Source organism: Physeter macrocephalus, chromosome 11 (assembly GCF_002837175.3).
Source record: "Physeter macrocephalus isolate SW-GA chromosome 11, ASM283717v5, whole genome shotgun sequence".
NCBI classification, from domain to species: domain Eukaryota; kingdom Metazoa; phylum Chordata; class Mammalia; order Artiodactyla; family Physeteridae; genus Physeter; species Physeter macrocephalus.
In genome coordinates this window covers 108,009,904-108,035,974 of record NC_041224.1, presented here as the reverse complement: position 1 = coordinate 108,035,974, position 26,071 = coordinate 108,009,904, and the positions used below count along the sequence as shown (strand labels likewise).

Below are 26,071 nucleotides of genomic sequence, written 5' to 3'. Positions count from 1 at the left end.
GGCTGGGCCTGTGAGCCATGGCTGCTGAGCCTGTGCGTCCGGAGCCTGTGCTCCACAACGGGAGAGGCCACAACAGTGAGATGCCCGCATACCGCAAAAAAAAAAAAAAAAAAAAAAAAGAGATAAATAAGGACATTACTTAATGATCATGGGATCAATCCAAGAAGTTATAACAATTGTAGATATATATGCACCCAACATAGGAGCACCTAAATACATAAAGCAAATATTAACAAACATAAAGGGAGAAATTGATAGTAGCACAATAATAGTAGGGGAGTTTAACACCCCACTTACATCAATGGACAAATCATCCAGACAGAAAATAAATAAGGAAACACTGGCCTTAAATAACACATTAAATCAGATGGACTTCACAGATAGGTAGATAGATCGTTTCATCCAAAAGCAGCAGAATACACATTCTTTTCAAGTGCACATGGAAAATTCCCCAGGATATATCACATGCTAGGCCACAAAACACGTGTCAGTAAATTTAAGGAAATAGAAACCATATCAAGCATCATTTCCAACCACAACACTATGAGACTAGATATCAACTACAAGGAAAAAACTGCAAAAAATGCAAACACATGGAGGCTACAGAATATGCTATAAACAACAAATGAGTCACTGAAGAAATCAAAGAGGAAATTTTAAAATGCCATGAGACACTGAAAATGAAAGGACAATGATCCAAAATCTATGGAATGCAGCAAAAGCATTTCTAAGAGGAAAGTTTATAGCAGTATTGTGTGGGCTACCAAGACAGGAAATAAACACTGGAAGTTCTGCAAGTCTACAAGGAATGGTACTGGCAGAAGGATGGTGGTGGGCAGGGAAGGCAGAGTCATCCCAATACACATTCTTGACACAAATTAGCAAGAACTTGAGTCCTTTGGGCAATTCCCTCCCTAGCCACCCTGGGACCTGTCTCTTCTTATGGGTCTTGAGGGAAGAAGGGGTGGTGGGAGAGGCATTTCCTTGGTGGTCATTACAGAGATGTTTTATTTTATTTTTTTATTTCCATTACAGAGATCTTTAAGCAAGGGAAGGATTGTTTCCTTGAAGGTAGGAGATGGAGGATATGTCTATGGACAAGAAAATTTGAAGGAATCAACATGTTTAATGTGCTTACCTGCCTCCATCCAAATGTGCCCATAAGCAGACAGACCAGCTCACCAGGACAGTGTTTTGAATACTTGTCAGAGAATGCCTGCCACAGGAGCCCAGAGGTTTTCTCTCTGGGGAGGTAGGTGTATGATTAGAGGCTCAAGTCTTGTTCAGGGATGCCAGAAAATACTTACAAAGGCAGGGGTTAGAAAACATGGAAGACACCTTCACACCATAAACAAAAATAAACTCAAAATGACTTAAAGACTTGGGACTTCCCTGGTGGTGCAGTGGCTATGACTCTGTACTCCCAATGCAGGGAGCCCAGATTCGATCCCTGCTCAGGGAACTAGATTCCACATTCATGCCACAACTAAGAGTTTGCATGCCACTACTAAGGAGCCCACGTGCTGCAACTAAGGAGCCAGTGAGCCACATTAAGGAGCTAGTGAGCCACAACTAAGGAACCTGCCTGCCACAACTAAGACCCAGCGCAACCAAATAAATAAATTTTTTTAAAAAAACAATAAAGGGGTCAATCCAATAAGAGGATATAACATTGGTAAATATTTATTTTAAAAAATGACTTAAAGAATTACATATATGACATGACACCATAAAACTCTTAGAAGAGAACATAGGCAAATCATTCGCTGACATGAATCGTACCAACATGTTCTTAGGTCAGTCTCCCAAGGCAATAGAAATAAAAGCAAAAAAAAAAAAAAAAAAACAATGGGACCTAATCAAACTTAAAAGCTTTTGTACAGCAAATCATTCGCTGACATGAATCGTACCAACATGTTCTTAGGTCAGTCTCCCAAGGCAATAGAAATAAAAGCAAAAAAAAAAAAAAAAAAAATGGGACCTAATCAAACTTAAAAGCTTTTGTACAGCAAAGGAAACCATAAACAAATGAAAAGACAAACCACGGACTGGGAGAAAATATTTGCAAATGATGCAACCGAAAAGGGGCTTAATTTCCAAAACATACAAACAGCTCATACAACTCAATAACAAAAAAATAACACATTGAAAAATGGCCAGGGACTTCCCTGATGGACCAGTGGTTAAGACTCTATGCTCCCAAAGCAGGGGGCCCAGGTTCAATTCCTGGTCAGGGAACTAGATCTCGCATGCCACAACTAAGAGCCCACATGACACAACTAAAAGATCCCATATGCCACAACTAAAGACCCCGCGTGCCCCAACTAAAGATCCTGCATGCCGCAACGAAGATCTCGCACATGGCAACAAAGATCCCGGGTGCCACAACTAAGACCCAGCACAGCCAAATAAATAAATATTTTTAAAAAAGAAAATATGGGCTTCCCTTGTGGCACGGTGGTTAAGAATCCGTCTGCCAATGCAGGAGACACGGGTTCAATCCCTGGTCCAGGAAGATCCCACGTGCCACAGAGCAACTAAGCCTGTGCGCCATAACTACTGAGCCTGCGCTTTAGAGCCTGCAAGCCACAACTACTGAGCCCACGTACTGCAACTACTGAAACCCATGCTCCTAGAGCCTGTGCTCCACAACAAGAGAAGCCACCACAATGAGAAGCCCACGCACCACAACGAAGAGTAGCCCCTGCTCACCGCAACTAGAGAAAACCCACATGCAGCAGCAAAGACCCAATGCAGCCAAATAAATAAAATAAAATCTTAGGGCTTCCCTGGTGGCGCAGTGGTTGAGAGTCTGCCTGCCGATGCAGGGGACATGGGTTCTTGCCCCGGTCCTTGAAGATCCCACATGCCGCAGAGCGGCTGGGCCCGTGAGCCATGGCCGCTGAGCCCGCGCATCCGGAGCCTGTGCTCTGCAGCGGGAGAGGCCACAACAGTGAGAGGCCCGCGTACCGCAAAAAAAAAAAATAATAATAATAATATAATAAAATAAAATAAAATCTTAAAATAAAAAAAAAAAGAATTTGTGCTGACAGGTGCTCACTGTTAAGGAAGGTAAGAAAACTTTGAATAGCTCTCTTCTCATGTGAGGAGCTGTAAGAACCAGAGTTATACACACCAAAGCAGGGATTCTTGTGCCTGCTCATCTCAGGATGATCAGCAATGTACACTGTCAGGAACCAGGCCAGTTTCATTTGTCATGTCCATTTCCAGAGGCCAGGGCATCATTCAGGGCAGCCCGGGTCAAGGCAGGCCAACCCTGACTCCTTATCCTGGTGCTGGCAGAGCTCTCGCAGTCCATGTAGCTGCCTGGGCCAGGGCCTTCCTGAAATGGCTATGATCTCTGGGGGGAACTTCTGCCCTGAGCAAGATCTGAGTTCCTCAGGTGGCCCTGCACTGGGGAACAAGTGGGCCTGGGGTCTCTTTGCTCACAATGGCCCCTTCTCCAGAGACCAGCACCTTTTCCTGCCTCTCTCCTCCCTCTCTACAGGCATGTTAGGGTCACTCTTGGAGCTCACGACATGAAATAGAAAGAATCCACATGGCAGTAGCTGGAGGTCGAAGAACAGCTTTTTCACCAACCTCAATGACATGTGACTGAAGGTGCCATCTTTCTTTCACTTCTCAGCCCCCTCCTTTACCCATTCTCCTAAGCTGTGCATTTCTCATTCTATGCCAACCCATTTCCTTGGGGCCCCGTCCACTCCATGTCATCACTACCCCACTGGGGAGAAGCTCTAGGCCCCGCCTGGGGACCTTCTACCACACCACTCCCTCCACTCTCCCTGGGACTGGCAATCCACCTCCTCTTCCTGCCTCACAGCTACAAACAAGAGCCGAGCTGACCCACACCGCAAGGACAACCCCCCTGCCTACCCATCCACCTTCATTCCACCTAGGAGGATGCGCCAGGCAGCTGGCTGGGGGAAAACAAGAGTGACAGAGCCAGTGTCACACACTCTGAGGGAGGTGAAGCTGAGACTCATGGATGACAAGACCTGCAACCACTTTCTTTTGCCCAATCATAACCTCCAAATCTGTGTAGGCAATCCCAGGAAGAGAAGATCAGCATACAAGGTAACCACGTACCTACACTTCCGTCTCCCAACTCAGTACTTGGGAGACAGCGTCCTCCTGGGTGGGGATGGGATCAGGAGGTCCCGAGTACAGTGAACATGTCTGAGTTCATGGGTTTCTAGGACTGTGGAACTGGACTCCTCCTTCCGGGTGCCATCCTTCCATAGCCATGTCCTGCTTCTAACCCTCCCATCTATCCTGCCATACAGGGTTCCAGGAGAGAAGTGAAGAAGATGGAGGGGACAGGACTAGAGTTGTGGTTCTATGCCAGAGAGACAATGAAGGCATGAAACGCCTGTCTAAGGACTCCATGAGGAGCCGGGATCCCTAGCCAGATTCTGGGGTATCTTAACTAGGGTGCTGAGAGAACCAGGATGATGTGACAGAAAGGAGAGAAGAATGACTGCTGCTCAGGATCTGCTTTCTCTAACCCAAAGGGCAATTCTGGGGGCCCCCTTCTGTGTGCAGGGGTGGCCCAGGTACTGAGTCTTATGGAAGTACAGACACAAAGCCTCCTGCTGTCTTCACTCGAATCTCCCCATATGTGCCCTGGATTAACAAAGTCCTAAATGGCAGTTAGCCACAGAATCCTGGCCAGTCTGCAGGAGAACCCCAAAGCCAGAGCCCTCCCTGGTGGTCCCTGCATTCTATAGGAGCCTGGCCCCACCTGTGCCCAGGAAGGCTCTCCAAGAACAACAAAGCCCCTGCTGGTTGTATCCCCAGCAAACTTCAATAAGGATGCAGCCTCCAGTGTGTCTGTGGGACTCTTCTCTCTCCCCCAGAACTGCTCTGCTCTGCAAGGAGGAGTCCAGCTCCCCCTTTCTAGCTTGAATGAACACTAGCACTGGGCTCCCTTCTTGCTAATTAATAATCTTGCCTACCAATTCCCTTGTCCATTGTGTGGTGTTAAGAATTATTAAAGAAAATATTTTCACCTGCACGACAGGATTTAACATCCAGAGTAATACTAGCACTGACTTACCTTCTTCCTCCACCACCACCTCTTCCTCCTTCTCCTGTTCCTCCCTCCTTCTCCTCCTCTCCCTTCTCTTCCCACAAACCTTGTGCCTCAGCCACTACAATTCAGGGCATAGATGTGCCGTAGCAAACTCTCCATGACTATTTCTGGAGATGGTCCCAGGCTTGGGCTGTTGATACCTTGCATTCTTACACCTGCCTCTGCCCCATCATCACCATCCCTCTCAATAATGTGTCTGCAGCCAGAGGAGCAGCTGCCAAGCGAGAAAGAGGAAAATTTCCCAAGTACAAGAGCTCAGGACAGGGGGGAGGGATGAGCCCTGGAAGTCCTCAGGATGGGTTTGTCAACTGCAACAGTGACCACGAAGTAGGGCCATGCCAGTCCAGAAGAAAGTTCCCCTAGAATGTCAGAGTGAGTCTGGCCCCTGAACTACATCAGAGTCACCCAATTCAACTGTCATCTTCCTTTGGAAATGACACGGTGTCTCCAGTCTTCCAAAAGAGAAATCTGAGTTAGGTCAAGTTCTCCAACATTTCCTCCTGCAAGTGAACTGCAATGCTCTGAATGCCGTACCCGCCAGCATCTGAGATGGATGAGTGCACTCACAGCCATACATACCCGAATACAAGGAAAATGGAGCATAAACTCCAGCTAACTCCCAGGAGCCTGCCATTAAAGGGCCCTCATACAGGTTTCACCATGGTCCCGAAGAGGCCTAAGAAGATAGGCCTGGCCTGTGCAAGAAGGAGCTGCTACTCCTGGCCCAGACCAGGGACCCATAGCTCCATCTTCCCCACTGCCTGTCAGCCCACAGATCTGGGCTTCCAGCTCTGCCACTGATCAATGTAGATGTAAGATATAGAAATCGTGATAAACATAAACATCTGATTATAAACACTAACTCTATGTGGAAAACAGATATATGTACACAAATTTTTTTAAAAAAGAAAAAACTTGGCAGGATCTCAAAAATGAAAGAACTTATGCTGGAATGGTAATAAACAATTTTTATGCCGTGACTCTTGTTTTATTTTTGTGTACTTAAATAAGAGTTTTAAAATGTGAAATACAAGGACCAGAAGCTCTATGGGTAATGTTTGCTTGGGAAACCAGCACACATACTGAGCTGTAGCTCAGGCCCCACCCACTGTTGACCCCCAGACCCTAAGGACAGCACATCCACAGGGCAGCCCTTCTTTCCAGGAAGCTGGACAACTGGAGACATGGGGAGAACAGTCAGCCTATCCTGCCAGCCTGGCCCCCAAGAAGTGGTAGGGCTGGTGAAGACTGCAAGGAGCTGGACTGAACCCACAGGGTGAATTGGACCCCAAGGGGTTGACAGGCACTGACTCTAGCTTGGCCAACACTGCAGACCAAACAAGCATCACATGGACCCCTGACATGGAAATAGCAGTTGCTGGCCCAGCCTCCCAAAAAAGATAAGCACATCAGCATCACTACAGTGTTTATTCTGTGATGCAGAGGATAGGGTCCAAGGGGTGGGCCCGCCTAACCAACACAGAGAGCAATAAGAGAGTCTCCATCACAGGGTCAGAAGGAGAAACAGTCTAGATAAGAGGGCTTTGCTCAAACTCATGGGAAGAGGGCCTCTGTACAGCTGATGATAGCACATAGGGAAGTGCTACAGAGCCAGTTCCTCCTGGGGACACAGTTGTCGGGGCCGAGGTCATAAAGCCCAGTGGGAAAATATCTGCTCTCCCCACCCCACCCCAATGTTCATCCCTTCCCCAGGAACCTGGTGATTGTGTCTCCCACACCCACAGTTCCTCTGACAACTTTTACCCTCACACAGTCATACCCTGTGTAGTGGCTTGGCATGTGGCTATAATGAAGGAATAGTTACGGTTGTACTGCGTCCTTTAGAAACTATATATTGAAGTCCTAACCCCCAGTACCACAGAATGTGACCTTATATGGAAATAGAGTCATTGCAAATGTAATTACTTAAGATGAGGTCATACTGGAGTAGGATGGGCCCTTAATCCATATAGCTGTCCTTATAAGAAGAGGAGAGGGGGGACTTCCCTGGTGGTCCAGTGGTTAAGAATCCGCCTTCCAATGCACGGGACGTGGATTTGATCCCTGGTCAGGAAACTAAGATCCCACATGCTGCGGGGCAACTAAGCCCGCATGTCACAACTACTGAGACCCTGTGCTATGGAGCCCACATGCCGCAACTAGAGAAGCCCATATACCGCAGTGAAGATCCCATGCGCCGCAACAAAGACCTGATGCAGCCAAATTAGTTAATTAATTTTTTTTTAAAAAAAGAAGAGGAAAGAGGGAATTCCCTGGCTGTCCAGTGGTTAGAACTCAGCACTTACACTGCCAAGGGCCCGGGTTCAATCCCTGGTCAGGGAACTAAGACCCCACAAGCCGCATGCACAGCCAAAAAAAGAAAGAGAAGAGGAGAGAGACACACGAGGAGGCCATGTGAAGTCAGAGGCAGAGATTGAGTGATGCATCTATAAGCCAAGGAACACCAAGGATTGACAGGTGTAAACAAAATATACGGGAGAGGTGTGGGACAGACTCTTCCTCACAGCCCTCAGAGGAACCAATCCTGCCAACACCTTGATCTCAGACTAGCCGCCAGAACTGTGGGAGGATAAATTTCTGTTGTTTTAAGTCATCTCGTTTGTGGTACTTTGTTATAGTGACTTTTGGAGTCTTATACGGGGGTCAAGGCAGAGTTTTGGGAATTTAAGGTTTTCTCCAAAAACTGCTATTTATTTTAATAAGTGATTCATATTGAGTAGGCTTTAAATTCATAAAAATCGGGCTTCCCCGGTGGCGCAGTGGTTGGGAGTCCGCCTGCCGAGGCAGGGGACACGGGTTCGTGCCCCGGTCCGGGAAGATCCCACGTGCCGCGGAGCGGCTGGGCCCGTAAGCTGTGGCCGCTGAGCCTGCGTGTCCAGAACCTGTGCTCCGCAACGGAAGAGGCCACAACAGTGAGAGGCCCGCATACCGAAAAACAAAAAACAAAAACAAAAACAAACAAACAAAAAAAATTCATAAAAAGCTTTGCCATTCAAATATCATCAAGGAAAGATCTATAATGAGTGGGGTGAAGAGGTCATTAAAACCATATTTATAGGGTGTAACTCCAGTTTGCTTGAGACAAAAAAATTTTTTTTACTGTAATTAGAATAACAGGCCCAGGACTTTACTCTTGCCTTGTCCTCATAATCCACTGCTCCCTGCTCCTGAGCCCACCCCATGGGCTGCTCCATCTCTAAGACCTTTCCCTGTAAGGAACTGCCACCCTGCTGGAAACTTGCCTCAGAGTGAGTCAGGAAAGACCCCTGGGTGTAATTTATAAATCACAAAGCTGACAAATTACTTGTATCCAGAATATATTAAGTACTGACAAACCCAACTCCATTAAAATATGGACAAAAGACATAGACACTTCACCAAAGAGGATTTACAGGTGGAAAATAAGCACATGAAAAGATGTCAACTTCATTAGTCATTAGGAGAATGCAAATTAAAAATACAATGAACTACTACTACACATCTATTAGAATGGCTAAAAATAAAAGTACCAAAAGTACCAAGGGCTTGCATGGATGCCGACCAACTAGAACTCTCATACATTGCTGGGGGAAATGCAAAATACAGTCACTTTAGAAAATAGTTTAGCAGTTTCTTACAAAATTAAACATACACTTATTATACGACCTAGAATCCTACCCCTAGATGTTTACCTTCTAGAAATGAAAACTTAAGTTCATGCTAAAACCTGTACACAAATGTTAATAGCAGCTCTATTCATAATTATAAAAATCTGGAAACAAACCAAATGTCTTTCAACAGGTGAATGGATAAACAACCTGTGACGCATGCATACAATGCAATACTACTCAGCAATAAACAGAAGCAAACTATTGCTCATGCAACAACTTGGATGAACCTCAAAGGCATTATGTTGAGTTTAAGAAGCCAGCCTCAGTCAGTCACACATTGTATGATTCCATTTATATGGCATTCCCAAAAAGGCAAAACTATAGTGACGGATAACAGATCCTGCCTATGCTTTCTGGACTATTCATTTGAATATTCAAGGCATGCAGCAATCAAGAGTGCCAAGATTTTGGACTTCCCTGGTGGCACAGTGGTTAAGAATCCACCTGCCAATGCAGGGGACACAGGTTCTATCCCTGGTCCAGGAAGACCCCACATGCCATGGAGCAACTAAGCCCGTGTGCCACAACTACTGAGCCTGCGCTCTAGAGCCCACGAGCCACAACTGCTGAGCCCATGCACCACAACTACTGAGCCTGCGTGCCGCAACTACTGAGCCCACATGCCGCAACTACAGAAGCCCACGTGCTGCAACTACTGAAGCCCGCGCGCCTAGAGCCTGTGCTCCGCAACAAGAGAAACCACCGCAATGAGAAGCCCGTGCACTGCAACCAAGAGTAGCCCCCGCTACTAGAGAAAGCCCGCATGCAGCAACAAAGATCCAACACAGCCCCCCCCCAAAAAAAGAGTGCAAAGCACTGCAACCAAGAGTAGCCCCCGCTCGCCGCAACTAGAGAAAGCCCGCATGCAGCAACAAAGACCCAACACAGCCCCCCCCCAAAAAAAGAGTGCAAAGATTTTGAACTTTAAAATTAGATGAGCCTGTGTTTGAATCCATGCTCTCTCATTTTCTTTCTGCCTCTTTAAGCCCAGTTTCCTCATCTAAGGAACAGTGGCGACAGTGAACTATGGTAAGAAATTTTTTATTTTTAAATCACCATGACTTCTTTTGGTATACAGTGCTATGAATTTTAACACACATATAGATTCATGTAACCGCCACCAATATTGAAATACTCAAGTCTCATCACCTCCCCAGACTCCCTAATGCTATTCTTTTATAGTCACATCTCCCTACACTCAACCCTTGTGTAAAAGAACTTCAGGTTGAGGATGGAGAAAGGAAGTAATGGAAGGAAGGAGAGAGAGGGAGAGTAAAAGAGAGAGGAAGAAAGAAAGGAAGAGGGGGAGAGAGAGAGATTCAGAGAGAGATTTTCCTAGCGGTAATTCACAGTAATATACAATTGAGATACAAGTTTATGTATACATCTCTCCCTGACCACCCACCACACCTCCTCCAGATGCCAACCCATTCATCTTCTCTCCTCTCTGAACAACCTGGCTTTGGTCCCCAGGAAAAGGAGCATTAACGCTGTCCGTGGTCCTGATTTCCTCCCTCTACCCTTCCCCAAATGTGGTTAGACAGAGCTCTACTGAAAAAATCCCGAAATGACACCTGGAGGGTTGGCCCGACCCTTTGACTGTGGAAAATGTACACTATCTGTCTCATTAGTCTCACATACCTTGCCCCTTCACACTTTCCCAACTGCCTTACCAAAATCATATCTGCAGCTGGGCAGCATTTGCCATTCTAGAAACAAAAGAATATCCTTGCAACCAAGAATGTAGGATGTAGAGAAATGACTTGACAAAGGAGACACCCTTATAAGGCCTCAACATAGTACAACAATCCCAGTAGAAGGAGAATAACAGGCCATTCTAGGACCATCTAGAAGACAAGTTTCTCCCAATCCAGGAACTATTCCCTGATAGTTTGGCCCACGAAAAGCAGGGGTGTAGACTGTGATGAGCAGCACTGAACCTGAAAGTGCTGATTCTACCACTGGCAACAACCATAGATTTTTTAAAATCATGTGGATTCCTGGATTGGAAGTAACAGTTGTTGCCTCACCAGTCTCCCCTAGAGCCCATGCAAAAAAGATAAGATCATCATAGCTACAGTGTTAATTTTGAGATGCAGAAGGTGATGGCCCATGAAGTGGGCCTATCTGACTGATGGTGAGAACATTAAGGGAGTGGTAGCATCACAGAGTCTATAGGAGAAACTGTCCAGGTAAAAGATCTTTGCCCAAACTCATGAGAAGGGGCACCCTCCGACTTTCCCTCCTCAAATAAGAGCCTATGGCAGGAACGGTGAATGGAAAAGAGAAATATCAGAAAGAAACTCCAAAAAAGCATGATTTGGGGGTTTCTTGCTGAAGAGGCTGGGACAGAAATAAGGACACACAACCATGACATATCTTCCTCCCGATCCAAAACTTGGGGTCATCTCAGAGGACCTCTCTATTCATCATTCTCGTGGATACTCTGTCTACTTTAAAAAAAAAATGTGCAGAGTGCAGGAATTCTAAAAGGAACTAGTGTGTTAGGAGTTAAAGCAAGAATATAGTAAAACGGGCGCACCCGCGCGCCCCGAGGCTGAACGCTTGATGTCAAGGCGACACCGCCAAACCTCGCCCAGAGTCAGCCGTGTAAGCAAGCCGGAGCGGCGCCAGCGGGTAGCGGCAGGACTGCCGTGGGGCTGGTAGCAGCGACCCGGAGGGAGCGCGAGGTGACGCTGGCTGAGGGGACTCGGTGACAGCGCGAGAGGTACTAGATTTTACAAGTTTGCACCGTGTGTGAGTATAAGCTAGTCGTTCTTGGCTCAGAAAGAGTTGGAAAATCTGCTCTGACTGTACAATTTGTTCAAGGAATTTTTGTTGAAAAATATGATCCTACGATAGAAGATTCTTATAGAAAGCAAGTTGAAGTAGATGCACAAGAGTGTATGCTTGAAATCTTGGATACTGCAGGAACGGAACAATTTATAGCAATGAGGGATTGAAAAACGGACAAGGCTTTGCATGAGTTGATTCCATCACAGCACAGCCCACATTTAATGATTTACAAGATCTGAGAGAACAGATTCTTTGAGTTAAAGACACTGATGATGTTCCAATGATTCTGGTTGGTAATAAGTGTGACTTGGAAGATGAAAGAGTTGTAGGAAAGGAACAAGGTCAAAATTTAGCAAGACAATGGAACAACTGTGCATTCTTAGAATCCTCTGCAAAATCAAAAATAAATGTTAATGAGATCTTTTATGACCTAGTGCGGCAAATTAACAGAAAAACTCCAGTGCCTGGGAAGGCCCGCAAAAAGTCGTCATGTGAGATGCTTTAATATACTAAATGCATCGTAGCTCTGAGCCAGGTCTGAAGAACTGTTGCTCATTTCAACAGTGCCAGCATTCCAACTTTGTCAAACCTACCAACATCTTAAATGGACTTTCTGTGGTGGCACCCTTTAAGAGGTGGATGAAAGCTACTACATCAGTTTGCACATTCTAATCACTTTCCAGTAACACAAGAGAGATTTTTACTTATATAATAGTCCTAGAGTATGCAGCTGATAAAACCAGAGGCTACAATCCAGTATTACTGCTAAGAGACATTTTTCATCCACCAATGTTGTACATGTATGAAAATGGTGTACTGTATACTTTAACACACTGCATACTTTGTATTGGAGAGTACAATAATGTAAATCCTAAAAGCACCACTATTTTAGCCTAATAAAAGAAAGTCCAAGGGGAAAAAAAAAGAACATAGTAAAACGAATCAGCTTATATCCTTGCAAATTACTTTACAGATGTTGAATGTAAGCTGTTAAATTTAGACTTTAAATTTAGGAAAACAAACTCATTTGGAAACATCAACTACAGAAGCATACAGAGCTTATTGTAAGGGAAAGCACAGAGTGAGCTCCAGTCCGCTTCAGGAAAAGGTGGCCCATGAGCTTTTCCTGCTCCACTGCACTGCTGTCTCAATCTAATGCAAGGTGGCACAAGCCTCTGCCAATTTTCCTTTATGCGTTGTATTTCTTAAAAGAGACTTCAACACACATGAAACTTTATAGGTGTTAAATCCCTACGTGGCAAATTAAGGGTAAAACCACTTTTAAGACATGTGCTCAATTTAAAAAGGTAAGCCATTACTCAATGAACAAGGTTAAGAAACAACCTGGCAGCCTGAAGTTGAATGAATAGAAACAAGATGCTGTGCAAGACATACCATAACTGAAGTCTGTAAATCTGACTAATCTGTAAAGTGTTTAGGGGAATTCAAATGAAGTATAATATTTATTCTTTGCACAAATAAATATATAACCTCACTGAGGACATATCCATCGTATATGCATCAAAAGGTTATACGGCAGCACAAGGTACGACACCATTAAAAGAACAAACCAGCATTTATTAAGGACCAACCATGTGGCATTTTATATTTAGCACCACATTTAATTCTCAAAAAAAAAAAAAAAACCTGCTTCATATCATTCTTCGTATTTTACAGATGCAGTAACTAAGGCTGAGAACCTAAGGAACTCTCCTAAGGTCAGTAGATTGTTAAGTGGCAGAAGCAAGATTCAAGCTCACCCCATCTAACTGCAAAGCCAGCCTCATGACTTAAATGTCAAAGTGAATAACAGCACAGATAATAAATGTTTCAGGAATTTAGAGAAGGGATGATCCCTCTGCATTTAATAGCTGAAGAATCGCTGCCATAATTAAAATGCCGTTGCTTTTACATCAAGTCCACTCTTTCCTTTCCACTAAGTGTGAATCTTAAACAAGACTCCATCCAACCTCTACTTGAATATCTCCATCAATGGGGAAATTACCTCCCCTGACCACACATTCATGTTGTAACAATTCATTATTAGTAAAGTCTCCCTTCTATAGAGTCAATATCTGCTTCCTAAGATGTTGTAGAATTGGATCTGGAGGCTACCTAGCCAGAAACAACGTCCCAACTCCATCACAGGACTGTTGGCTTGACCCAGGCATTGTAGGAAACACCAGACAACTGAACCACAACTAATTCTTCCCCCCAAGCCAGACTTTCTACCACTCACCCTCACTCAAAAAGTTAATCCCACACGATGTCTCCTACCTCATGTTACCCCCTTCTAAATCAAATTTTATACCCATTCATCTGATTGGCAGAGTCTCGGTCACATGATTGGGCCCTAGATGCAAAAGAATCTGAGGAAGGAGGCTGTGGATTCTACCTTAGGAAGGCAAGAATCATAACTGGGAATTCCTCTAATACAGGAAAGGTGTTCAAAAGACACTAAGGATCCACCACGTACATGGTAAATGTCCACTACAATCCATCACTGGCTGCCCGACATGAATGTGCACTATTTTTTCATACCTAATCCTCCTAAAAACAAAAATTCTCCCATTGAACATAATTTTCACTATCTTTGGTACAAAAGAAAATGAGGCTTAACTCTCCTTAGAGCTGAAATGACCCAGTCTCATAAGTTACCACTGTCAACTCCAAGTTCAGGATCTCCAAGTGATAGCCATTCCACCTCTAACTTAGTCACACTCCCAAACTGATATCCCTAAACCATAGACTAAATGTAAAGTTCACCACCAACAACATACCACATATAAAATAGCAGAAGGACGACAGAGGAGAGAGAAAAAGGAAATCTGCTAAAGTATGCAAAAACAACCAGGACAGAGCAGGAAGAAGATACGGGCGAATAGTGCAGACTTCATTTCTGAAGCTATATCTTCTCCATTCCCTTGCCCTCAGCCAGTGCAGGTGAAACAAAACTTGAGTATAGGTGGACCTGAACCTTAATGATGCTATGAAGCTATCTGACTAGGCCTGGACTACCTACCTCTCAATTTCTAATTGCATGAGTGAAAAACAGGAACCCTTCATTTGTTTACACCTCCGCTTTTTGGTCTATGGGGTGCATGGCCACAGAACAGATCTTCTCCACATCCAGATTCTCCTCTGTTCTGCTGATGCCAGAGTAATATTGACAGCTTCAGCAAATAAGAATACAGGACCCACAATTAAAGTCGAATATTAGAGAGACAACAGTTTATTTTAGTATAAGTATGTCCCATTCAATATTGGGATATACGTGTGCTGAAAAATGATTTCTTCTTCATTTGAAATATAAATTCAACTGGCACTCTTCATTTTATCTGGCAACTCTAGAGAGTGAAAGAATTGGTGCAGAGACTCCTCAGACATTGGGAATATGTGTAAATGTTGTACTCTGGAGATGGTCAGAGCTGAGGGCAACAGAGCACCCAACCAGTACATACTAAGGAATGGATCACCTCAGTCACAAGCCCAAGATGAGACCAAGGGCATGATAGAATAATTTGGGGAAAGTATTTATCCCCTGTGCTTCCCCATTTCTGAACTGAATACCCTATAAATTTCCAAGAGAAATGATACTCCACCAAGTTATCCCACTCTTCCCTGGACTCCCTGCTTCTCGAAGTCTGGGGAAAACAACAGATGTGCTTGAAACCCAGTTATGAGAGCTACACGTTGTGTGATATGGATCATGTTAATGTGTCTGACTCTCAATTCTACATTTGTAAAGTGACAGTAATGGTAATTCCCAAGGTTGTGGTGGGGAAAAAAAGAGTCAAACCTCAGATACTGACATCTGTGTATATTCTATTTCAATCAAACAAGCTTGATTCCTAATGTGAGAGTAGGAAACCCCAGCACCGCAGGAGCAAACCATCCTTCTATATCTACATTCCCATTAGCAGGACTCTATTTCTCTATTTGTCTTTGGTGGTAGAACAGAAAGGGCCCTTCATTTGAAATGAGGAAAGTCTGACTCTGAACCGTAAGCCTTGATAGACAGATTCATAAAATTGAGATAATACTACCTACTTCACAGGGTTATTATGAAAATAATAAAATATCTAAGATTATGACAATGAATGATATGCATACTCTCTCAAAAAATGCTAATTCCAATCCCCTTTGCTCTTGTGATAAGGTATGTAAAGTCCAGCTGTAGGGTTTGATCACTTCCCGCATCTAATCTTCTTGGATCATTCTCTTCTTCCAGTGAAGTTTTGATTTGGAGGAAGAGAGAGATCCACATCAATATTTTTTCAAATTGCAGGTAATCATCCTTTAAGTGGGGTGCAGCTTATGTTTTACTATGGAGTGGAATGGAATGGAGTGGAAACTAATGGAGAGCATTGCACATAAGGATAAATACTGTTTCCTGAAACTCTTGACTCATTCACATGTGTGTAAGTTTATGTTCATGTACTCACACATAAATATAGTATATGCATTGGGTCGTTTTGCAAAATGTATTTCCTACTGTGGCTCATGGCCATAAAAGCGCATGTGCTTTCTGAATGCGCGGTGTAAAGACTTTCCCCCACCCATGTCTCTGATGGGGCTTTAATGAGCTTCCCTACCTGGGAAAGACATGATCCTTCCATCTCCCACCACAGACGAGGCAGCAGGCTTGAGAACTCATCCCTGAAGCCAGGACTAGGAGTTCAGGACTCAACCTTGTCTCCAGCAAAACAGAGGGCATCTCCGGGGAAACTTCTGATTAGAAAGATAACCAGCTCAGAATGAGGGAAGAAAAAGTGACCATGCAGTTCCTGTGGTTACCAGCCCTGCCCTGCCTTCACTTGCTGGGAGTTATAAACCCAAGACTGGAAAATAGAAGAGGCACCTGTCCTGGACAGCCTCTCCGCGAAGATGCATCATCTTCCTCTCTCCCTGCTGCTCTTCCTCCTCTGCTCCAGAGCTGAAGCAGGTGAGTGTTGGGTCATTCCATCTGGAAGCTGCAGCATCAAGATTAAATAAGATTTTAGTCTGAAAGTAGCTGACTCTTAAACAGAACCCCAGATCTCTCCCCAAGAGCCCAGAGTGAAGTTTCCACTGGGGCTGTGGCCACCCATTCTCTGCAGACTGTGGCAGTTCCCAGGCACGAGGAGCCCCACTTTGATCGGAGGAAAGCCCAGAGCAGGCAGGATGAAGAGGGTGTCTTCTCTTTATATAACGTGTGACACTGTGCTTAAAGTCCTGTGTTGCCTCCACCTTCTGGCCTTGTAATTTGGCCGATCTGTGAGCACTCACGGGGTATGGAGACGGTTGAGACAGGAACCTGGAGAGCTTGTCCTGCACGGTGACAGAGGAGAGTCGAGCAGGTGCAGAATGGGAGCGGGGGAAATCCGAGGTGAAACACGACGGCATGGCATCTGAGGCCGAGCTGGCTGCTGTGCCTGGAGGAAGAAGAGCAGGTACCAGAGCCACCAGAGAGGGAGGATGGGCAGATCACAGGAGGAGGATGCATTTGAAAGAAGCCTCTCCCAACTTTAACCCAGCTTGTGCATTCTCTGTGTTCAAGCCCTGGGGTTCTCTGTTCCAGGGGACATCATCGGGGGCACAGAGAGCAAGCCACACTCCCGCCCCTACATGGCCCACCTGGGAATTGTCACTCCCCAGGATATGCTGGTGGCTTGTGTTGGTTTCCTGATAAGAAGGGACTTTGTCCTGACGGCTGCTCACTGTGCAGGAAAGTGAGACAACAGGGTCCTGTTTATCTCCAAATGGGAGATAAACAGCCAGAGGGGCAACCAGGGACACCCCCTGGGGGGCCTGAGGGGGAGCTCCTGGGTCTGGGTCTCTTTAAGGAGAGGCAAGACTTGGGCTTAAGGAAATCGGTCTCATAATTGAATAGGTCCCATGACACTCAGTCACTGTGAGCTCAGCTCCCCTCAAAGGAAAGGAGACCCCATCCCAGCACCCCTCTTCTAAAAGTAGCTCCCTCTCCCCGACCCCAGCACATGAGATATGGACTCACTCTTCAGGGTCCCACCCAGTTCTCTGGGCCACTTCCTCTATGTCCTTTTCAGGAACACTGGCCTTCAGTTCCCAGGGACCTGAACCCATCCTTTCCGTGGGAGACAGAGAACAGTGTCCACCTGAGACACCAGCACTTCCCCCTTCCCTCTGACACCTCTGGCTCCAAAGGGCTGGGCCTGATTAGGAAACGCCAATCCTGTTCCCTGGGTCCTCCACGGCCCGCTCAGTCCCCAGCAAGTGTCAAGGGTCTTGGAAATTGTCTCTGTTCCCTGGGAAAGCTCTTCCCTGAGTAAAACCTGAGCCCCTCCAATACCACAAGTGGCCCAGATAAAGGGGGCTGGGAAGAAACCATTGACCCTGGGAGAGACTCCGTCCCCTTTTCTCAGAATGGGCATATCTCAGGAGAAAATCACACTGTCACTGTTTTACCTTGTCCTTCTCCCTCACAAAGGTCTATAATGGTCACCCTTGGAGCCCATAACATAAAAAAGAAAGAAGGCACATGGCAGGAGATTGAAGTCGTAAAACAGTTCCCTCACCCAAAATGCAATGACTCTACTGTTCGCCATGACATCAAGTTACTGAAGGTGGAAATTCTTCTTCCCCTTCTCCACTTCCTGTTCTCCAGGGCTTCTCCTTCAGGTTCCATTGCCCTGACATTTCCCCAACCTGCCTCTGGACAGCGACCCTCAACTCCCCCCTTGGAAGTGGCTGTAATGTGAAGCAACTTGCCCTGTCCCTCCCTGATTGCCTCCAGTTGCCCCCAAGCCCATTTCTAGCTCTGACAGCCCTCGTTTCCTTCACAGCTGAAGGGGAAAGCCAACCTGACCCTGGCCGTGGGGACACTCCCCCTTCCACCCCAATTCAACTTCATCCCACCCGGGAGAATGTGCCGGATGGCTGGCTGGGGAAGTACAAATGTTCAGGAGCCGGGCTCCAACACTCTGCTAGAGGTGAAGCTGAGACTCATGGAGCCCCAGGCCTGCAGACACTTCACTACTTTTGACCACAACCTCCCGCTGTGCGTGGGCAACCCCCAGAAGACAAAATCTGCATTTAAGGTGATCCTCAGACTAGGGTCTTCTCCACAATCACTGTTCAGGGTCCGGACATCTCCTGGAAGGAGGTGGAGTCAGAAGAGTGTCAGCCAGTGACAAAGTTTGAGATCACAGGACTGAGGAGCTGGAACTGTCCCTGTGCTGATCATCCTCCCGTGGCCCCATGCAGTCTCTGACTATCCCTCCCAGGCTGCTACACAGGGTCATGGGGTGCCAGGAAGGAAAGCAAGAAGCAGCATCAGACAGAGACAAAGAACCTCATGAGGAACCAGGGTTCCTGCCGCTGATGCTATTGGGTTGGCCAAAAAGTTCGTTCGGGTTTTTCCAGATGTTATGGAAAAATCTGAACGAACTTTTTGGCTAACCCAATAGGTCTGACCAACTCCGAGTTGGGACCATGGGGAGGAGTGGGTGGTTCCCTGGCTCACCTTTCCTCTCTTTCTCTCCCTTTCCCTCTCTGTCCCACAGGGAGACTCAGGGGGCCCTCTTCTCTGCACTGGGGTGGCCCAGGACATTGTCGCCTATGGACAGTCGGATGCAAAGCCCCATGCCATCTTCACCCGGATCTCCCATTACCGGCCCTGGATCAATAAGGTCCTGAAAGAGAATTAACCTAGAACCTGGGCCAGCCTGAAGGGAAATCTGGAACTGGACCCGAGCAGGTTCTCTGTGCTACTCACTCTGGATCTGCCTCTGGTTCCTGCTCAAGTCCCACCACATCCCTAAGCCTCAGGAAGGCTCCTCCAGATCACAGAATTCCCAGTAAATCCCCGCTTCCAGACCTGAGTGTGTGTCTCCTCTCTCTGCTGCTCTCTCCTCTCAGCGTCAGGCATTCCATAAGCCATGAAAGGGGTGGGTGTGTGATGTGTGTGTGAGACAGACAGAGACGGAGAGGAAACGGTGAAGAAAAATAGGGAAAGAAAGAAGAGAAAGGGATTCTCTGGAGAGGCAGGACCCGTATTTCCAACATAAAGAAGAAACTACACCAGATCCTTCCTTGCCTTCATCGTCAACTCAACACCAACTCTGATTTATCTTTAGGGATATTCAGAATCACTAAGAACATTTTGAATTGTAGGATGTTTAGAGCATCCCTGACCTCTCCCCACTAGACGTCAGTAGCAACAGTCTCGTCTCAACCAACTTATGAATCAAAACCATCTCCAGGCTTTGCTATATGTCCCCTGGGGGGTGCGGTCAGGGAGGGGTGAGGGAGCTGGGCAGGAATCACCCTCCGTTGAGAACCCCCAGTTTAGATGCATTTGGCAAAGCGTTGGACCCTCCTCACAGTCCACCTCGATAAGAAAACATCTACCATCTGTGGAGCTTTGATCTGAGACGCAGAGATCATCTGTCACTCACTTCTGCAAAACAAATACATGGAACAGATAAGAGGAGGGACAGCATCACAAGTTCTGCACGAACGACAGCCACAAATGACTGCTCCGTAACCAGCAGGAAGATGAAGGCCTAGAGCCTGCTTGGCCTCCAACTCTTGCCAGTTGAGGGACTGGCCAGAGGAGGGAAAAAGGACGGGACAGGGACAGACACAACAGGAGCCTGTGGCTGATACCACTCCTCGCTTCTGAGGGCATGGTGATTCCCTTCAATTAAGTGAACTCTTTCCAGAAATTCATCTTTAATAAAGAATCAGAGATATACACAAAAGTTTATGAATAAAAATTTTAATCTCAGCATTTTCAGTGGTAGAAAAACTAGATTCCCAGCCATGGAACAAAGTTTAAATAATAAATTCATATGATTGAATATTTTGAAGTTATTAAAAATTTATTTCAAAACATTGAATCATGTAGGAAAATGCAATGTAATAGAATGCTTTTTAAAAGCAACATAAATAGCTCCCTGTAGTAGAATCTCAATTTTTGTAATTATATATTGTATGTATGCATAGAAAGAAAACTAGAAGAAATTAACATCAAAATAATTATGGTGGTTACTCTAGAGGCTAGGATTAATAACTATCTTTATTTCCTTTATATGCTGGCTCCAAACCCCTGGTATTCTAACTATTGCTGACTCAGTACCATACATGGACCTACCTGTGCATAAGCACATACACCCATTCATTCTCCCGTTGGTCAAGGTTTGCTCTGTGGGGGGTAAATACCCTTGCACTTCCAGATCGCATCACTCAGCCCATCTCCAGGATGTGGCTAAAGAAGCTAAGCCTTCATGGGATCCCTTGAGTCAGTGCACAGGCATGGTGGTCTCTCCTTGTCAATTAGTGCCTTGCATGGACGTTCGTTTGTCTTTAGCAAAGGTAGTGGTGGCCAGGGATTTATACCCATGGGAATGGTGTGAGCCGGGAAGTACAGCTGATTGAGCTGATCAGAGGTAGTGGATAAAATGGTCCTGATGAAGCCTTCCCTATGCCACCCAAATCCACTTGCACCTTCTTACAGTATCCGGATCTTGCCTGAGACCAAGATGCCCATCCTTCTTTCCTGAGAGAGAAGGTACAAGTTCAAACCTTCAGTTTAATAGCCAATCACAGTCTCCTAAAAAGACTTAAAGAGGGTTGGCAAATCAAGCTACAGGGTCCTGTGCTGCAGCTGCTCCTGGGCCTTAATTGATATTTCTCATCTCACTCCTCTACCACCCATTCTAGATTTCCCTCCCCTTTGGCCAACACTTGAGTTGGCCTGGGTTATATGTCTGCTGGGGTTACCCAGACCTCTAACCCTGAGGGGGCTGAGTCTTTAGTTGCCTTATATTTGACAGGTTTGACTAGTTGCTGTTGCCCATTTGTAATGATCACTGAGCACTAAAGTACAAGGGATGTCCCCAGCGAATCCCTTGGGTTCAAGTCATACTCTTCTCTTCGCCCTTTGTACAGCAACAACCCTAGCTTCTCATAGGCATCATGGTCAATTACTCCAGCCAGTATAGTACCTCCTTTCTTTGCCTGCTGGTCCACTGATATGAGGAGCCCAAAATGGCCAGGTGATAGTCACAACTTCTGGTTCATGGAGCTTTTACCACCTCCCTTGGTGAAAGCATTTTCTTCCCAAAAATTCAGACTCACAGCAACATGGCTTTTAACTTTACTCACTCCATGTAGCTCCAGTGAAAGCTGCAGTAACTAAAAGAGCCATGCTGTATGGAAGTGAGTGCCCTCTCTCATTCTCCTTCTCCTTTTCTAACTTTTCGTCCACCTTCTCCTTTCCTTCCATCTCTTCCACCATCCCCACACCTACCCAAACCAGGCCAGGTCACAGATAAGCCAATATCGATTCATCAGAAGTGTCCCTAAAGGTGATCGTCAGTCCCATGGCTTCTGGCAGTCTCTATCCCTTACACCCTCTTATCTACACCAAAATCATGTTTGTGACAAAAAAACCAGAGAGCTCTCCTGAGCCCAGGGCCTTAGGACAAAGTGGGAAGCATCATGGGCCTGCAGGTCTCCGGAATCTCAGGTCTAATTAAGTCATCCACAGTAAATGAAAGGTATCAGGCCAATGAATGAGAGGCCAGTACAGGGTAGGATATCTCCAACCCAGGAAAGGGATGCTTAGGCTTCAGCCAAACCTGGCCCTAGAGCCAACTCTGAGTGCACCTGAAATCCAGCCTGTCACTAACACCAGAGTGACCCCAAATTTCTAGAGAATTCTAGGCAGAATTTTTGAAATTAAGCCAAGCCTCCCAACAAAAGCTTTTCTTAACATTCTTTGCCACATACTTGATGCTTATCACCACCTACCGCTGGAACCAGGACTGGGAAACCAGCGCAGAAGCCCTCCAGTCCCAGGATACCTGACAAGAGCCTACGGTGAATGCCGGGCCACAGTTCTGGGATCATCAAACAGACTTCACTGTAATTTATAGAGGACAGGAGGACAGGCCTTCCTGCCTGGCTCCTCCTTCTGAAGTAACTCTCCTGCCTCCATAGCCTCCCACACCGAGGGACTGCCAACATCTCCCACTTGCTCCTGCCTCAGAGCTTGGGAGTCCTAACTCCAAATCTAGTTAGAAATGCAATACAATGTGAACTGAAGAAAGCAGAATATTCAAAAATGTACATTCACTTTGACTGCAACAGTGTGGAATACTGTACATTTTGGGAGAAAACTGGACAGAATTCTTCAAAAATGGAGATAATTGTGTCAGAATTATAATTAAATAAATGGCTTATCCATTCTCTTTAAAATTATTTCTATATTTTTACAAATGACCAAAACCATGAAAAATGCAGAGAAACAAAAGTGCTTTCTGAAACTGCTTGGATGCTCAGCGAATGATCTTATCCCCTGTTACTCCCATACACAGCACAGTCCCCAGGGAGCAGGGAAACCACAGGACACAGTGCCATGCTGTCCAGAAAAGAAGATGGGGCAGGGTAGACTTCCTCAGGATTGTCCGGAGGCTGGGCTGGGAGGAACCACCTATGCGAGAACTTTAAGGATGCCCTGAAGGCAGTGTCTGGGTCTGCCCCGGGCCATGAGCCCAGAAAATAAGAAGCTCTTCTTGGACACAGAGAGTGAAAAAAGCTGTTGATGCCACACTGATCTCTTCAACCAGCTCACCCAGAAAAGACAAGATCAACCACCAGTGCAGATTTGATTCAGAGAGGCAGAGAAAGTCATGGCTCCAGCTGTCAGATGCTGAGGTTTGATAAGAGGAAGGAAAACTTTACAACATCTGCAGGAGAATTAGCCCAAATATAAGAGGATTTCCCCATGCCATGGAAAAGAACAGTCTAGGACCTGCCCAGCACAAACACTACACAATTACAGTCCAAAGCAGACAGCTTCCCTGGGTTCTACCAAAAAGGCAGGGACAGAAGTGAGGAGGCTAGGGGTTTCCCTGGCAGTCCAGTGGTTAAGACTCCACGCTTCCACTGCAGGGGGCGTGGGTTCAATCCCTGGCCAGGGAACTAAGATCCACGTGCCGCGAGGCGCAGCCAAAAAATTAATTAAATTTTTAAAAAAGAAGTGAGGAGGCTAAACAGTGTACCTCCACCCAGAGGTGAGCCTTCACCTAAGGCAATGGGAGCTGTCTCCCTCCCTCTCTGCCTCCCATCATTCCCCTGGTTACCGTGGCGCCCTCGCCATCCAGCCTGATACAGAGAATTGGTGGATAAACCTAAGGAAATCTCCCAGATATTAGAGCAAAAAAAAAAAGACTGACAAAAACTAGAGAAGTAAAAAGAAAATTGGAGCACCAGTCTAGGAAATTCAACACCTGAATGACAGAAGTTTGCGTCAGCATAAAATTAAAACATTTTCAAATATTTTACTTCCCAGCCCCCTTTCTCAGCACTGGAGGATGTGCTCCACCAACACAAGAGAATAAACCAAGAAGTGAAGACAGATCCCAGGATGACAGCCTTTGGTGTGGGGAAAAATCAAAAGTGGGGAATGGGGCTAGTATTTTCATAAACGTTCTTGCAGAATCACTTAACGATTTAACTATCTGCGTGCATATTTGATAATAATAAAACACGCAAAAGACGGGTGTCGAGTAGCTATTTACTGGGGAATAGAGCATTCCAAATGCAGAGGGCTGCGAAGGGGTACATGTCCGGCAGATGGCACCACTGAGCAGCAGGCAAGACAGCGTGGGAGACAACCAAAGAGCTTGTACGTTGGGTGGATGGTGATAGAAGGACAGGCATACCAGGCACTGCAAGGTTACCTGGTTCCCATTTTAGATCTGGTGGGAAGACATTTCTGTGCATCACCAGAAGAGACGCAGGTAATGATTGCTGTAGGCGGTGCCGTCAGCAGCCAACAGAGCTGCAAACCAAGAGCGGCTGGAAGGCTACCTTACGCCTCCACGGAAGTCAACCTGGGAGGGGTGGGGGGTTGTCCCACCTTCTTCCAGGGAGGCCAGCACCACCTGGCTTGGAGAGCCAGATGTCCAAGCTCAGGGCAGAGGATGGGGAGGTGCAAGCAGGCAGGTTTTGTTTGACCTGGTCTCCTCTCCCTGCCAGGCTTCACCTCCTGTGTCGTCCCAGGAGTCCCCGCCTTGCTCAACACTCAACTTACAGTGCTTTTCCTTTCCTCCTGCTTTTTTCCTTTCCTCCCGCTTTTTTCCTTCGGCTGCTTGGCCTTTGTCTTCACAGAACCCAATTCAAGGTGAAAAACCATGATTCGGACGCCAAACCAACCCATGAGTCTCAATAAGGGCACTTGGTCATTCACTCACAGAGGAATGTGTGATTGGCCTATCTGCCTATAAGTATTGCTATTATAATATCAAATTATAATATATTATTTTGATGATTATCATCATTATATTGAGCATCATCAATGTTGTTAGGCGTCATTATTGTGGTTGTTACTGTTATTATTACTGATTGTTGTCATTGTGATTGTTATAAAATATTGAATAAAGTTTCTCTATCCGTGACCAAAAAAAAAAAAATGTCAGCCCTTAGCCAAGGAAGAGGAGGCTCAGTGCCAGGCAGGGCTGGGCAGGCAGTCCTCAAGGTCCCCAGGTGCATCAGAGTCCAGCCCAGGTCCCAAGGGAAGCACTGGCACTCACCCTACAAGCCCAAGTCTGTGTGACCTCAACAATGCCCAGCACTTGTGGGGAGGCACAGAGGAGAGAGGAAGTAGGGCACTAGTAGGGCAATGTCCCCTACCCTGGCTGAGAGGGGATCAGACCCCTGATTTAGACAGGGCCTCTTCTCAAAAGCAGCCCAACCCTTCACATCCAGCCCAGCCTCCCGCTGGACTCAGAGCCCACTGGAAGTCCAGTCACTAGGCAGCCTTGACTTCCTTCAGCCTGCCCCGGACTTGGGGCTAGGACTCCCCCAGCTGGCCACCTTTTGAGCAAAAATGTGCCTCTCTGCCATGGCCCTGCCCTCAATCCATAAACAAATTGTGCTGTGCACCTACAGTGTCCCAGGCACAGGGAGACGAGAGTAAATAAGACAGGTTCAGTGCCTGCCCTATCAGAGCTCACAGTCTATGAGGCTTTGCCTGATTTATGTAATAATCTCATTTTGAAAAAAATACAAGATGTGAAGTTGTGTCAATTGCATAGAATAATGCAAAGTTCACAAATATTATTTCGTTTAACCCCAAAATCACAGTATGATTAGAGCTGGAACACTAAGACTTATCGCTGAAAAGCTGTATGGTTTAGTGGTTAAGCATGGCAGCTCTGGAACTGACTGCCTAGGTTCAAATCCCAGCTCTATCACTTAGTAGCTATGGGCCGACCATAGGCAAAACACTTAATGTCTTTACGCCTCGGTTTCTTCATGTCTGAAATACAGGTAATTATAGTTCCTATCTCATACAGTTGTTGTTAGCATTAAATGAACCAATATTCTGCTTAAAACACAGAAGAGCTCAATATAAGTTAGCTATCATTGCTATCACCTAATCCAAAGTCCTAATTGTGTAATTAGAACCCAGAAAGGTAAAAGGACTTCTACAGTCATACAAAGTTTCTGACCCTTAACC

General features: G+C 46.0%; 2 protein-coding genes and 1 pseudogene across 3 annotated transcripts in view; 2 read left to right on the top strand and 1 right to left on the bottom strand.

The window, feature by feature from the left end:
* The window catches only part of LOC102984870 (cathepsin G-like), a 47,173-nt gene extending 30,912 nt beyond the window's left edge, over positions 1-16,261 (bottom strand). For both annotated transcript variants that reach the window (XM_028495655.2, XM_028495654.2), the window contains exon 1: positions 16,176-16,261. The gene's annotated coding sequence lies outside the window, so the exon portion shown is untranslated. The remainder of the gene's footprint in view (positions 1-16,175) is intronic.
* Positions 11,353-12,407, top strand: LOC102976612 (ras-related protein Rap-1b-like; annotated as a pseudogene).
* A 206-nt stretch (positions 16,262-16,467) lies between the features above and the next one.
* Positions 16,468-19,403, top strand: CMA1 (chymase 1). The gene is made up of 5 exons (XM_007130027.4): positions 16,468-16,525; positions 17,141-17,291; positions 18,029-18,164; positions 18,384-18,638; positions 19,104-19,403. Exons 1-5 carry the CDS (start codon positions 16,468-16,470, stop codon positions 19,245-19,247), a joined length of 744 nt encoding a protein of 247 aa, XP_007130089.2. The 3' UTR covers positions 19,248-19,403.
* The last annotated feature ends 6,668 nt before the right edge of the window (positions 19,404-26,071 follow it).

Excerpts from the sequence above, each read along its gene's own strand:
- CMA1 (XM_007130027.4), top strand. The coding sequence starts at position 16,468 with ATGCATCATCTTCCTCTCTCCCTGCTGCTCTTCCTCCTCTGCTCCAGA. Across the intron at positions 16,526-17,140 it reads CTGCTCCAGAGCTGAAGCAG|GGGACATCATCGGGGGCACA; the intron begins GTGAGTGTTGGG and ends TCTCTGTTCCAG. Across the intron at positions 17,292-18,028 it reads GCTGCTCACTGTGCAGGAAA|GTCTATAATGGTCACCCTTG; the intron begins GTGAGACAACAG and ends TCCCTCACAAAG.